This window comes from Chiloscyllium punctatum, chromosome 22, assembly GCF_047496795.1.
Source record: "Chiloscyllium punctatum isolate Juve2018m chromosome 22, sChiPun1.3, whole genome shotgun sequence".
In the NCBI taxonomy this organism is placed as follows: Eukaryota; Metazoa; Chordata; class Chondrichthyes; order Orectolobiformes; family Hemiscylliidae; genus Chiloscyllium; species Chiloscyllium punctatum.
This window is the reverse complement of record NC_092760.1, coordinates 16,775,171-16,789,349: the sequence shown is the minus strand read 5'-3', so window position 1 is coordinate 16,789,349 and position 14,179 is coordinate 16,775,171. Positions and strand designations below refer to the sequence as shown.

Below are 14,179 nucleotides of genomic sequence, written 5' to 3'. Positions count from 1 at the left end.
ATTTCACCATCTGCCATGGCAAGATTTGAACCTAGGTTCTCAGAACATTGCCTGGATCTCTGCATTAACAATAGTAATACCACTAGCCATGGCTTCCGCCTTAATGATAATGTTAAATATATACAATTATTGCTGGCTCATAAACCTGTGGTAGTAACCTTCTAGTAACCACTTTATTTAAGTCTCTTCATAAATTTTAATACTACAGATTTCCTCTTGATCTTCTTCGCTGAAGTGAGAACAACTCCTTTCCTCCAATTTCAGTTCATTCACTGAGTTACTCTTGTACCTCTACATTGCCTTGATGTTAATACTAAAGTTAAACTAGTAATACAATACAATTCAAATTATTGGATCATTGAAATAGCATAATTTAGATATCTACATTACAAATTGCTGAAACATGTAATGGAAAGCTTTTCTTACACAGTTTTTTGTTGGCTTCCGAAATTATACTAAACACATCTGGTTCACTCATATCCCATTGTTCTTTCCACAAGCCATCTGAAAATGAATCAAAAATATAATTTAGTTCTTTAATTACAGGGTAATTTCAATCTATCTTCACCATAGAAACATTCAATGGGTAGCCTCAAATACTCCAACAGGCAGATGCAGCATGGTTTCATGAAAGGTAGATCATGTTTAACTAATTTACTGGAATTCTTTGAGGACGATATGATTGTGGTGGACAATGGGAAACCAGTGGAAGTGACGTATCTAGATTTCGAGAAGGCATTCAAAAAGGTGCCGCACAAAAGGCTGCTGCATAAGATAAACTGAATTAGTTTTTTTGTCACGGTGCATGGGGGTACAGATAAAGTATTAGAATGGATAGGGAATTGATTGATGGTGGGGATAAATGTTTTTCTAATTGGTGATCAGTGGCTATTGGTGTGCCTCAGGGATCAGTGTTGGGACTACAATTGTTCGCAACTTAAATAGATGATTTAGAGTTGGGGACCAAGTGAAGCATGTCAAAGTTAATGTCAAATGGCATTAAGATGAGTGGTAGAACAAAGTCTGCAGAGAGATGTAGATGGGTTAAGTGAGTGGGCAAAGGTTTGACGGATGGAGTACAATGTTAGAACATAGAACATAGAACAATACAGCACAGAACAGGCCCTTCGGCCCACGATGTTGTGCCGAACTTCTAACCTAGATTAAGCACCCATCCATGTACCTATCCAAATGCCGCTTAAAGGTCGCCAATGATTCTGACTCTACCACTCCCACGGGCAGCGCATTCCATGCCCCCACCACTCTCTGGGTAAAGAACCCACCCCTGACATCTCCCCTATACCTTCCACCCTTCACCTTAAATTTATGTCCCCTTGTAACACTCTGATGTACCCGGGGAAAAAGTTTCTGACTGTCTACTCTATCTATTCCTCTGATCATCTTATAAACCTCTATCAGGTCACCCCTCATCCTTCGCCGTTCCAACGAGAAAAGGCCGAGAACTCTCAACCTATCCTCGTACGACCTACTCTCCAATGTTGGTAAATGTAATATCAGTTTGGTAGGAACAGCAAAATGGATGATTATTTAAATGGTGAAAAATTGCAGCATACTGCTGTAAGAGGGACCTGCATGAATCACAAATGGTTTGTTTGCAAGTGCAGCAGGTAGAGTTTAAAAACAGGCATGTTATGCTGCAGCTGTATAGGTTATTGGTGAGTTCACACCTGGAGAATTAGGTAAAGTTTTAGTCTCCTTACTTGAGAAAGGATGTACTGGCACTGGGAGGGGTTCAGAGGAGGTTCACTAGTTGATTGCAGAGTTGAAAGGGTTGACTTATGAGGAGAGATTGAGCAGACTTGCACAATACTCATTGGAATTTAAAGAATGGAGAAGGGAACTTACAGAAACATAAAATTATGAAGGGAATAGATAAGATAGAAGCAGGGAGGTCATTTCTTCTGGGGGGTGAAACTAGAACTAGGGGGCATAGCCTCAAAATAAGAGGGAGCCGATTTAGGACTGAATTGAGGAAGAACTTCTTCACCCAAAGGCTTGTGAATCTGTGGAATTCCATGCCTAGTGAAGCAATTGAGGCTACCTCATTGAATGTTTTTAAGGGAAAGAGTTTTGAACAGTAAAGGAAGTAGGAGCAGGAGTTGGCCATCTGCCCTCTCGAGCTTGTTCCTCCATTCAATAAGATCATGGCTAATCTTTTCATGGACTCAGCTCCACTTACCCACTTTCCTTACCGCAACCTTTAATTACTTTACTGTTCAAAAATCTATCTTAACTGTTGAATATGGTTGATTTTGTCACACTCTCTAAGCAGATGTTCAGATTCTATCTGTTGCCACTTCTTTCCAATATGCTTGACACAAATTTATTTCAATTCTGCAAATTAGAATATTAAAACAACATAAAGATCCATATTCCAAAAGTCAATTTTGTATTTGCTAACACACTGCTTAGATTCAATTTAATTCTATCCTTCATTCCCAACGTTAATCTCAACATCTCTCCAGTTGTCACAAAATTATTAAATTTTCTCGAATCCCACCAATGCATTTTCTTGACAATAGCATTATGAACTCTCTGATCATGCACATTTTGACAATTTTTAAATTATGTTTCAGTGGGCTAATTGATGATAACTACATAGTATATTTCGCATAATTCAACTGCTTTTAAAAAGAAACTTTCATAGGTTGTGGGCATCACTGGTTAGGCCGATACTTGTTTTCTCTCTGTAATTACCCTTGACACGGTTATTCTGACTTGTCTTCTTGATCAGCTGCTGCTCACATGGTGTATACGTAGGGCTGTTGGTGAGGTCTCTGTGAACTATTTGTGACAAGATTGAAGCTTGTAAATATCTGTACAACTCTTCCCAGTAACCAAAGTCATTCACCTCCTATCTGTATCCACCTATTACCATCCCACCTACCTTTCCCCAGCCCCACTCCCCTCTATTTATTTCTTACACCCCTTCCCCTCCCCAGTCCTGATGAAGGGTCCTGCCCGAAACAGCGAGTCTCCTGCTCTTCTGATGCTGCTTGACCTGCTATCCATTTTCCAATCATTTTAGTGACTCTCCAGCATCTGCGTTCCTCACAATATCCAGGATTTAATAATATTAACAATTTTCATTATCCTGAGCTTTGATATTGCTAAGTCATGTAATGTCACCATTTCTCTGACTTGGAGATGAGCTTCTGAATAGGCCAGATGGTTCACAACAGACACTAACTACTTCCACCCAGATAAATTATCTGTCTATCCCAATTCAACTCATCTTTACCCATGCGTCTTTATTTCCAAGCAAATATTCTACATTCCTACCTACTTCAGTAGTGTTAGTGATTTTCATTGGTAAAATGTCCTAAATAATCTCTCAGGAATGTTAGCAGAGCAACATAAAATATATATTAGGTGACCAAAAGCTTGGTCTAAGGTGTTAAATTAAAAAAAAACATATTGCAGGGGATAAGAAATAGACAGATTTATGGAGGGAATTGTAGTTTAGGGTCTAGGCAAATAAACACTTAGTCGTAAGTGTGGAATAACTGAAGGCAAGAGAATAAACTAGACAAAACTGATGGAGCATAGATATTTCAGAGAGGTGAAGGGCTAGAAGTACAGTTACTATTATATTTAAGGTGGAGGTTGTTTGATTCTTAACAAAGGAGCCAGGGTGTCAGGGGTAGAAAAGTGGATCTTAGGCCTCCATCAGATCAGCATCATATACCTGTATATATCTAATTGTCTTATTATATATTATACATATATATATATATATATACACACACACATTTATTTTCTTTATAATAAACATGGTCCATCATTAAAGAACATCTGCAGTCTTTGATGAATATGTTTCAATAATTATGATTAACCAATTGCAAAAGTTCAATATTTGAATGGTCAAGTCATATTTCATTTTTGGGATCTGCATTGTCCAGTATGACCATCAGCTGGAATCACAACATCAGCCATGAAGTTATTCAATGCCAAAGCTGGCTCAAGAGGTTGAACCATCTATTCCTGCTCCAAATTCATGTTTGTTCATTCACATGTTTGCGTGTGTGAGCTAACCATGGTTTCAGGAAATATACAGGCAGATTCTGACCTTTCTGTCACATTCAGGCTCTTCTAATGTAGACTTGGTCATCACTTCATAAAACACATGGATTTTTGATTGATACTTTGCACACAGGCCCACTTGCAGCCATACAAAGAGAGTTACAAATTAAAAAAAGATAAAGTATTTATTAGAAACAAAGGGCCAAACAACAAACTGATACCAGTTTAGTCCACGCATCAGCACCCCAAGTGCAATTAACTCTCCCCAGAGATACACAAAACGCAATGCACATATGGAAACAGAATTCAATCACAACCTACACGATGATACAATGCAAACACAATACACTCAAGAGTACAGTGCAAACCACGAGGGACAGATTCCATTCCAAGACAGAATCCATTTACGAAACAGGGGCTGCAAAAATGCACTTTTTAAAAAATTCAATAGTTATACAAAACACAATACAACAGTAACAGGGACAAGTGAAACAGGGACACAACCATAATGTGCCCAAAATCTCTCAAAACAAAAAACACTACATAAAACATATAGAGAGAGTTTTTCACATGTCACTGTCCTTTTAAGTTACCAAAATAACAGAAATCCATAAGTCCATTTCAGTCCTTAAGATAAATGTTTACAGCAGGCAAAGGTCCACAATATACAAATGCAAACACTTTACACATTGCCTGCACCCTGGCAGAAAAGAAAACAGTCTCCAAAACACAACATAGCTAAAAACTGCATTCAACAATGAACTCACTGATTACGTAACTCAACTCCCTCTGGTCCCTGGGGATGCTGCACACCCCCTGACGCTGGTCCATACTGCATACTGATCAGACTATCCTTGGCGAGCTATCCTGCGAATGGTTTTTGGCCTCCCTGCAGACTGACCAAACCTAAAAATGTGTTTTTTTTTCTCTCAGTGAACAGGATGTTTCTGCTGTTTTTTTTTCCCCTCTTCCCTCACACTACTGCCTAACTGCAGTAGCGTTTATTTTTTCCCCCCAGCACCAATGTCCTGTGTTTGCAGGTGTAGGACACAGTGAAGAACAAACAATTTCTTAAGTTTTTATTCATATTCCACCACCAGGAAGACAGGAAACACCGGAGTGGTCAGTGAATAGCAGTGCCCTTCTCATCAAAGGGTAATGCTGCGTGATCAAAAAAGTGATGGGGACAAATGCATTCTATATTTCTCTCTGCGGTAGTGCTTATATTTTCCCCGGCATCCATGTTGTGTGCATGCAGGTGTGAGACACAGTGAAAGACACAAGGTATACAAATCTTTATTCAATTTCCACCACCAGGAAGAAAGGAAACACCCGAATGGCTAGTGAGAAGCAATGCCCTTCTCATCAAAGGGCAATGCTGCGTGATCAAAAAAGTGAAGGAGAAAAAATGCATTCTATTGTGTTCTACTTAATGGGGTGAATAAGCATTCAATCATTCTGCAATATACATCAAAGATTACATACATTGGGTTAAATGATGCAAAATCAGGTTCATTTAGTGTCTAGCTTGGACTTTGCATTAAACACATAGCTTAATATTGTGTAGGTTAAGGAACATTCCTCGATTCATGATGGCTGGAGAAACTTTAATTGCTACTAAAGGGTGAACACCTTTTATTATGTAAATTTCCCTGATTACTTTTTGGAATAATCTATGAACTGTTTAACTCTTAAGGCTGATACCACATATCTGTATCAATAATCTAATGTTGGAATCCCTGATGAGGCTTATTTTTGAGGTGACAATAGGTGCAGGAGTAGGCCATTCTGCCCTTTGAGCCAGCACCATCATTTATTATGATCATGGCTGATCATCCTCAATCAGTATCCTGTTCCTGCCTTATCCCCATAACCCTTGATTCCACTATCCTTAAGAGCTCTATCCAACTCTTGATGGTGGGTTAGATTAGCTATTGATTTTAGAGGGGGTAGATTAGGATAAATAAAACAAAGAACTACAGATAGAATTTGCTGGAGAAACTCAGCAGGTCTGGCTGGTTTTGCTGAAGAGTTACCAGGTTTGAAACAACTCTGCCTTCTTCCAAGAGATGTTGTGTTTCTCTAGCGGTTTTTATTCTGAATAGAGTGGAATTGCTTTCTTTAGAGCAGTGACTGAAAGGAGCTATAATAAAATGAAGAACTGCAGATGTTGGAAATCTGAAACAGAAACTCAGCAGGAGTGGTAACTTTTATGGAGAGGAACCAGAGCTGATGTTTTCAGTCCAGTGACCCTTCTTCAGAACTCACAGCAGCCGGAATGGTTGGTATCTATACTGATGACAGGGAGTGGGGGACAAAAGGAGTGAGCAGATAGAGCTCAGAAAGATAAGGAAATTTAGGCAGGCAAAGGAGTAGTCGATATAAGCCAGGGAAGGAGAAAAGCTGGTAATGATGACAACGAGATGGGGTTTTCTGTGCTGTGGCCTATGGTCAGCTTTTCTCTTTCCCTGGCTTACTATCAACCATCTACGAAAACAAGACACCCTTCTTCATCCATGGTATCAAAGTGCCTTCTATACAGTTTTTTTAGTCATTTTCAAACTCCCACTGCGTCAAAGTGCACTCCTTAGTTCTACAGCTAGGGCGGAGGCTTTTGAACTTGAAGCTTTGGTAGAGCAACCCCAGAGAACTTTTCTCTGCACAGGCATGACATGCTGAGGGTATTCTTGCCAGGAGAGAGCTGACTCTCCTCAACCTGAACTCCCAAGCTTCAAACAGGGATAGACAGGATGGAAGTGGAGGGTCTGGCCACAGTCTACAGTGTTCTGAGTGACAACAGTTGAGAGGTATGTGTGTTCCACCTGTGGCTGTATACCTCTTGGTACTGTCCTATTCTCCTTGTGGGAAGGTGACACGTGGACTTGGTTCAAGATGCACTGTCTCCTTTGGTCCTGAGACAAATAGGTGATTCACGCCACTGATGTAGCTCTGTGCAAGTAGGGCTCTGGCCTTCCATATGCATGTCTACCACTGTTATTCCTCCTATGCAATTGGATGAAGTCTCTGATTGCTGCCATAGGGTCATCTGCTGCCTAGTCCTGAGCAGGTGGCTGGTGTCCAACAGCACTCCAAATTACCAGCACTTGGGCTGGTCAATAGGACTTTAAATTTATGAGTCGGGGGGAAAGGAAAGGGAAAACAACAGAAGTATGATGATAAATAAAAAGGTAAGCAGCAGGTTAGCAGATGTGCAGGAGGGTATAAGTTCAAGACAGACAATGAAAGAATGAAAAAGAAAGGATAACTCAGGAGATATTATTAGAGATATTGGAAATCATGAAGGTAAGAAAGCTAGCAAAAAGGTACTTTACCTGAACGCTCATAGCATTCATAACAAGGTTGATGAGTTAACGGCACAATTCATTGTGAATGAATATGATTTGGTAGCCATTATGGTGGCATGGTTACAGGATGGTCACGACTGGGAGTTAAATATCCAGGGATACCAGACTCTTTGGAAAGACAGGCAAGAAAGTGAGGTAGGCGATGCAGCTCTGATATTCAAGAATTACATTAGGGTGGTGCTGAGAGATGATATTGGTTCTATGGAAAATGAGGTTGAATCCATTTGGGTGGAAATTAGAAATTCTAAGAAAAAAAGTCACTGATAAGCGTAATCTATAGGCCACCAAATAATAACATCACATTGGGGCGGGCAGTAAACAAAATAAAACTAATGCCTGTAAAAATGGTATGGCTATTATTTTGGGGGATTTTAATCCAAATGTAGACTGGTTGAACCAACTCGGTCAGGTTAGCCTTGAGGAGGAGTTTGTTGAATGTATTTTTGATAGTTTTCTTGAACAATATGTAATGGACCCAACGAGGGAGCAAGCTATCCTCGAGCTGGTCCTGTGTAATGAGACAGGAATAATTAATGACCTCATAGTTAGGGATCCGCTTGAAAGGAGTGATCACAGTATGGTTGACTTTAGAATACAGATGGAGAGCGTGAAGATAAAATCCAATACTAGGGTCCTGTGCTTGAACAAGGGGGACTGCAATAGAACCTAGCTAAAGTACATAGAACATAGAACATTACAGCGCAGTACAGGCCCCTCGGCCCTTGATGTTGCGCCGCCCTGTCATACTAATCTGAAGTCCATCCCACCTACACTATTCCATGTACGTCCATATGCCTGTCCAATGATGACTTAAATGCACTTAAACTTGGCGAACCTACTGCCGTTGCAGGCAAAGCATTCCATACCCTTACTACTGAGTAAAGAAACTACCTCTGACATCTGTCTTATACCCATCTCCCCTCACTTTAAAGTTGTGTCCCCTCGTATTTGCCGTCCCCATACTTGGAAAAAGGCTCTCCCTGTCCACCCTATCTAACCCTCTGATTATTTTCTATGTCTCTAAACATAGACTGGAAACAGAGATTTTATGGTGGGACAGTTGACGAGCAGTGGAGGACTTTCAAATAAATTTTTCAAAGTGCTCAGCAGAAGTATATTCCAGTGAAAAGGAAGCACTGTAATAAAAGGGATAATCTGCATAGGTGTCCAAGGAAAGAGGCTTATGTTAGTATGAGATTTGGAGGCTCAGTTAGGGCACTTGAGAGTTACAGGTTAGCCAGGAAAGACCTAAAGAGAGAGCTAAGAAAAGCCAGGAGAGGACATGAGAAGTCGTTGGCAGGCAGGATCAAGGAAAACCCCAAGGCTTTTAATAGCAGGAATAAAGAATGCCTAGAGTCAAGGATAGCAGTGGGAAGATGTGCATGGAGTCAGAGGAGGAGATAGGGGAAGTGCTAAATGAATATTTTTTGTCAGTATTCACACTAGAAAAAGACAATATTGTCAAGGAGAATACGAGATACAGGCTACTGGACCAGATGGGATTGAGGTTCACAAGGAGGTGTTAGCAATTCAGGTAAGTGTGAAAGTAGGTAAGTCCCCTAGGCTAGAAGGGGTTTATCCTAGGATTCTCTGGGAAACCAGGGAGGAGATGCAGAGCCTTTGGCTTTCATCTTTATGTTGTCATTGTCTACAGGAATAGTGCCAGAAGACTGGAGGATAACAAATGTTGTCCCCTTGTTCAAGAATGGGAGTAGAGACAACCCGGGTAATTATAAAAAAGTGAGGCTTATTTTGGTTGTGGGTAAAGTATTGGAAAAAGTTATAAGAGATAGGATTTATAATCATCTATAAGGGAATAAAGTTGATTAGGAATAGTCAACACGGTTTTGTGAACGGTAGGACGACCCTCACAAACCTTATTGAGTTCTTTGAGAAGGTGACCAAACAGGTGGATGAGGGTAAAGGTTGATGTGGTGTATATGGATTTCAAAAAGGTATTTGATAAGGTTCCCATGGTAGGCTTTTGCACAAAATACGAAGGCATGGGATTGAGGGTGATTTAGTGGTTTGAATCAGAAATTGGCTAGCTGAAAGAAGACAGAGGGTGGTGGTTGATGGGAAATGTTCATCCTGGAGTTCAGTTACTAGTGGTGTACCACAAGAATCTTTTTTGGGGCCACTGCTGTTTGCCTTTTTTTTAAAATGGCCTAGGTGAAGTTGTGAAAGGATGGGTTAGTAAATTTACGGATGATACTAAGATTGGTAAGAGCTGCGGATAGTGCTGAAGGATGCTGCAGGTTACAATGGGACATAGATAAGCTGCAGAGCTGGGCTGGTGGCAACTGGAGTTTAATGCAGGAAAGTGTCAGGTGATTCACTTTGGAAGGAGCGACATTAATAATGAGTACTGGGCTAATGGTAAAATTCTTGGTAGTGTAGGTGAGCAGAGAGATCTCAGTGTCCATGTGCATAGATCCCTGAAAGCTCCCACCCAGGTTGATTGGGTTGTTAAGAAGGCATACGGTGTGTTCCTGTTTATTGGTAGAGGGATTGAGTTTCTGAGCCATGTGGTCATGTTGCAGTTGTACAAAACTCTGGTGCGACTGCACTTGGAGTATTGCGTACAATTCTGATCACAGCACTATAAGAAGGATGCGGAAGCTTTGGAAAGGATTCAGAGGAGATTTACCAGGATGTTGCCTGGCATGGAGGGAAGGTCTTAATGAGGAAAGGTTGAGGGACTTGAGGCTGTTTTCATTAGAGAGAAGAAGGTTGGGAGGTGACTTAACTGAGACATTCAAGATAAGCAGAAGGTTAGATAGGGTAGGCAGTGAGAGCCTTTTTCCTCAAATGCTAATGGCTAGCACAAGGGGTCATAACTTCAAATTGAATCGTGATGGATATAGGACACATGTCAGAGGTAGTTTCCTTACTCAGAGAGTTGTAGGGGTGTGCAACACCCTCCCTGCAACAGTAGTAGCCTCGTCGACTTTAAGTGCATTTAAATGGTCATTGGATAAATGTATAGATTAAAATGGAATAGTGTGGGATGGATGGGCTTCAGATTGGTTCCACAGGTCGGTGCAACATAGAGGGCCAAAGGGTCTGTAGTGTGCTATAATGTTCAATGTAGGTGAGGATTTAGAAATAATCATTGTTCTGGAAGTGTTGGACAAGCTAATGGAGCTAAGGATAGATAAGTCTCCTGGCCTGATGGAATGCATCCCAGAGTACAAGAAGAAATGGTGGGAGAAACAGCAGGTGCACTGGCAGTAATTTTCCAAAATTCGCTGGACTCCTGGGCAGTCCCAGCAGATTGGAAAACAACAAATGTTACGCCACTGTTTAAAAAGAGAGGTAGACAAAAGATTGGGAATTATAGACCAGTTAGTTTAACCTCTGTAGTGGGAAAGATGCTTGAGTCTATTATCAAGGAAGAAATAGCAAGGCGTCTCAATAGAAATTGTCCCATTGGACAGACACAGCATAGGTTCATGAAGGGCAGGTCATGCTTGACAAATCTGTTGGAACTCTACGAAGACATTAAGAGCAAGATGGACACGGGGACCCAGTGGATGTGGTGTACCTAGATTTCCAAAAGGCCTTCGACAAGGTGCCACACAAGAGGCTGCTGCAGAAAGTAAAGATGCATGGCATTAGGGGTAAAGTATTAGCATGGATAGAGAATTGGTTGACTAACAGGAAGCAAAGAATGGGAATAAATGAGTGCTATTCTGGCTAGCAATCAGTGACTAGTGATGTGCCTCAAGGATCGGCATTAGGACCACAATTATTTACAATTTATATAGATGATTTGGAGTTGGGGATCATGTGTACTGTGTTAAAGTTTGCAGATGACACTGAGTGTCAGAGCTAAGTATGCAGAGGAAAGTGAAACTTTGCAGAGGAACATAGATACATTGAGTGAGTGGGCAAAGGTCTGGCAAATGGAATCTTATAGAAACATATAAAGTTATGAAGGGATTGGATAAGACAGAAGTAGAGAGGATGCTTCCACTGGCAGGTGAAGCTAAGACAAGCGGGCATAGCTACAAGATTAGAGGGAGCAGATTTACAACTGAATTTACAACTGAATTGAGAAGGAACTTCTTCACCCAGAGGGTTGTTAATCCATGGAATTCCTTGCCCAGGAAAGTAGTTGACGCTACTTCAGTGAACTTTTTTAAAGCTAAGGTAGTTTTTTTTGAAAAATAAAGAAATTAAGGAAAACAGTGAGAGTGCAGGTAGGTGAATCTGAGTCCATGAAAAAAATCAGCCATGATTTTATTGAATGGCAAAGCAGGCTCAAGTGGCTGGATAGTCTTCTCCTGCTCTTAGTTCTTATGTTCTTTCATGGCCAGCTTTGGTGAGTTTTTATCAAGGTGCTCGCCAGATTGTGCACCCCTCACTCTTTATGACAACAGTTCCCAATAAGATACCAATATCTGGTCTACTGGGCATGCAGGAAATAGCTTTGATGATGGTTCCTTTGTGACCTTTGTATTCTCATCCTCAGAGGTCAATAATGGGGCTTCTGGCAGAGCTAGGTGTGACAATGTTGAGCTCAAGGGTAGGCTTGTGGAACCTGCAAGATAGAAGAAACTGAAAACATATCATGGCCACTGGTTTGAAGTAATGTTCAAGGATTGAGAATGATAATAGGATTAATGGAAGAGTGGCGTTTAGAGTGTTATTTTCACATTTGGCAAAACATTAATGTTTCATCATCACACAGAAGCAGTCCCGGACTTCTACAATCACCAAATTCTCTCCTCGAAGGTGATTTGTCTGGTATGTGACACAGCTCCAACTGACCAGCCTTTCTGTGCCCAGTCATGGGTTTTTTCTCCTGCAAGAAGAATAAGGAGCTGAGTGAAATTACAGTGCGTGGTGGCACTGTTGGTGCTGTGCATATCGGGGAAGGATGGTGAAATGCAGCTAATGACTGAGGAGCTAGCACAGAGAGCATGCAGGGTTAGTAGTGTGGAATGCTGAGTAGAAGTGCAAGTGAGGGAAGATGGTTGGGCAATAGTGATAGTGGTACAGGATGTGCCTTATGGGATATATAGTGTGCTGGTATTGATACAATGCATGTGAGCTGGCAGAAAGAAGAGCCTGACATTCACACTGTCAGAGGAGAGAAGGTCTTCGGTCCTGTTGCAACACTGCTGGCTGTTCCTCTGCACCCTGGAGACAGCACTAATGCAGAAAGCAACCTCAGATCAGGCGAATAGACTTTGCTGACATGGCCTCCTCTGGCGGTCCTCTGGGAAGAGAACAATCCTTGTCTGCACCACCCATCCACTAGGATCTCCAGATCCCTGTCAGTCAAAGATTCAGCCCCAAATCTGTGTGGCAACTTATAACATAAAAGCTAGCATTCCAGACCTATCAGGAGGTACACAAAATACTGAATCCTAACCTAACTTTGATTTCTGAAGAATCTTCTGGAAGGTTAGAGTCATAGAGATGTCCAGCATGGAAACAGACCCTTTGGTACAACCTGTCCATGCCAACCAGATATCCCAACCCAATCTAGTCTCACCTGCCAGCACCTGGCCCATATCCCTCCAAACCCATCCAAATGCCTTTTAAATGTTGCAATTGTACCAGCCTCCACCACTCCCTCTGGCAGCTCGTTCCATACACGTACCACCCTCTTTGTGAAAAAGTTGCCCTTTAGGCCTCTTTTATATCTTTCGCCTCTCACCCTAAATCTATGCCCTCTAGTTCTGGATTCCCCGACCCCAGAGAAAAGGCTTTGTCTATTTATCCTATCCATGCCCCTCATAATTTTGTAAACCTCTAGAAGGTCATCCCTCAGCCTCCGATGCTCCAGGGAAAACAGCCCCAGCCTGTTCAGCCTCTCCCTGTAGCTCAAATCCTCCAATCCTGACAACATCCTTGTAAATCTTTTCTGAACCCTTTCAAGTTTCACAACATCTTTCCGATAGGAAGGCGACCAGAATTGCACACAATATTCCAACAATGGTCTAACTAATGTCCTGTACAGCCGCAATATGACCTCCCAACTCCTGTACTCAATACTCTGACCAATAAAGGAACGTATGCCAAACGCCTTCTTTACTATCCTATCTACCTGCGACTCTACTTTCAAGAAGGAATGAACCTGCACTCCAAGATCTCTTTGTTCAGCAACATTCCCTACGACCTTACCATTAAATGTATAAGTCCTGCTAAGATTTGCTTTCACAAAATGCAACACCTCGCATTTATCTGAATTAAACTCCATTGGCCCATTTGATCAAGATCCTGTTGTAATCGGAGGTAACCTTCTTCACTGTCCACTACACCACCAATTTTGGTGTCATCTGCAAACTTACTAACTATACCTCTTATGCTCACATCCAAATCATTTATGTAAATTAGTGGATGCAGCACCTTGTGGCACTCCACTGGTCACAGGCCTCCACTCTGAAAAACAACCCTCCACCACCATCCTCTGTCTTTACCTTTGAGCCAGTTCTGTATCCAAATGGCTAGTTCTCCCTGTATTCCGTGAGATCGAACCTTACTAATCAGTCTTCCATGGGGAACCTTGTCGAATGCCTTACTGAAATCCATATAGATCACATCTACTGCTCTGCCCTCATCAATCCCCTTTGTTACTTCTTCAAAAAACTCAATCAAGTTTGTGAGACATGATTTCAAAGCCAAGTTGACTATCCCAAATCAGTCCTTGCCTTTCCAAATACATGTACATCCTGACCCTCAGGACTCCCTGGAACAACTTGCCAACAACCAATGTCAGGCTCACTGCTATATAATTCCCCGGCTTGTCCTTACCA

General features: G+C 41.5%; 1 protein-coding gene across 1 annotated transcript in view; it reads right to left on the bottom strand.

Moving 5' to 3' along the window:
* Nucleotides 1–498, bottom strand: part of LOC140493869 (low choriolytic enzyme-like) — a 96,922-nt gene extending 96,424 nt beyond the window's left edge. Inside the window, exon 1 of the mRNA XM_072592862.1 lies at nucleotides 427–498. Coding sequence (XP_072448963.1) covers nucleotides 427–478 — 52 coding nt within the window. The 5' untranslated portion in view covers nucleotides 479–498. The remainder of the gene's footprint in view (nucleotides 1–426) is intronic.
* Between the last annotated feature and the right edge of the window lie 13,681 nt (nucleotides 499–14,179).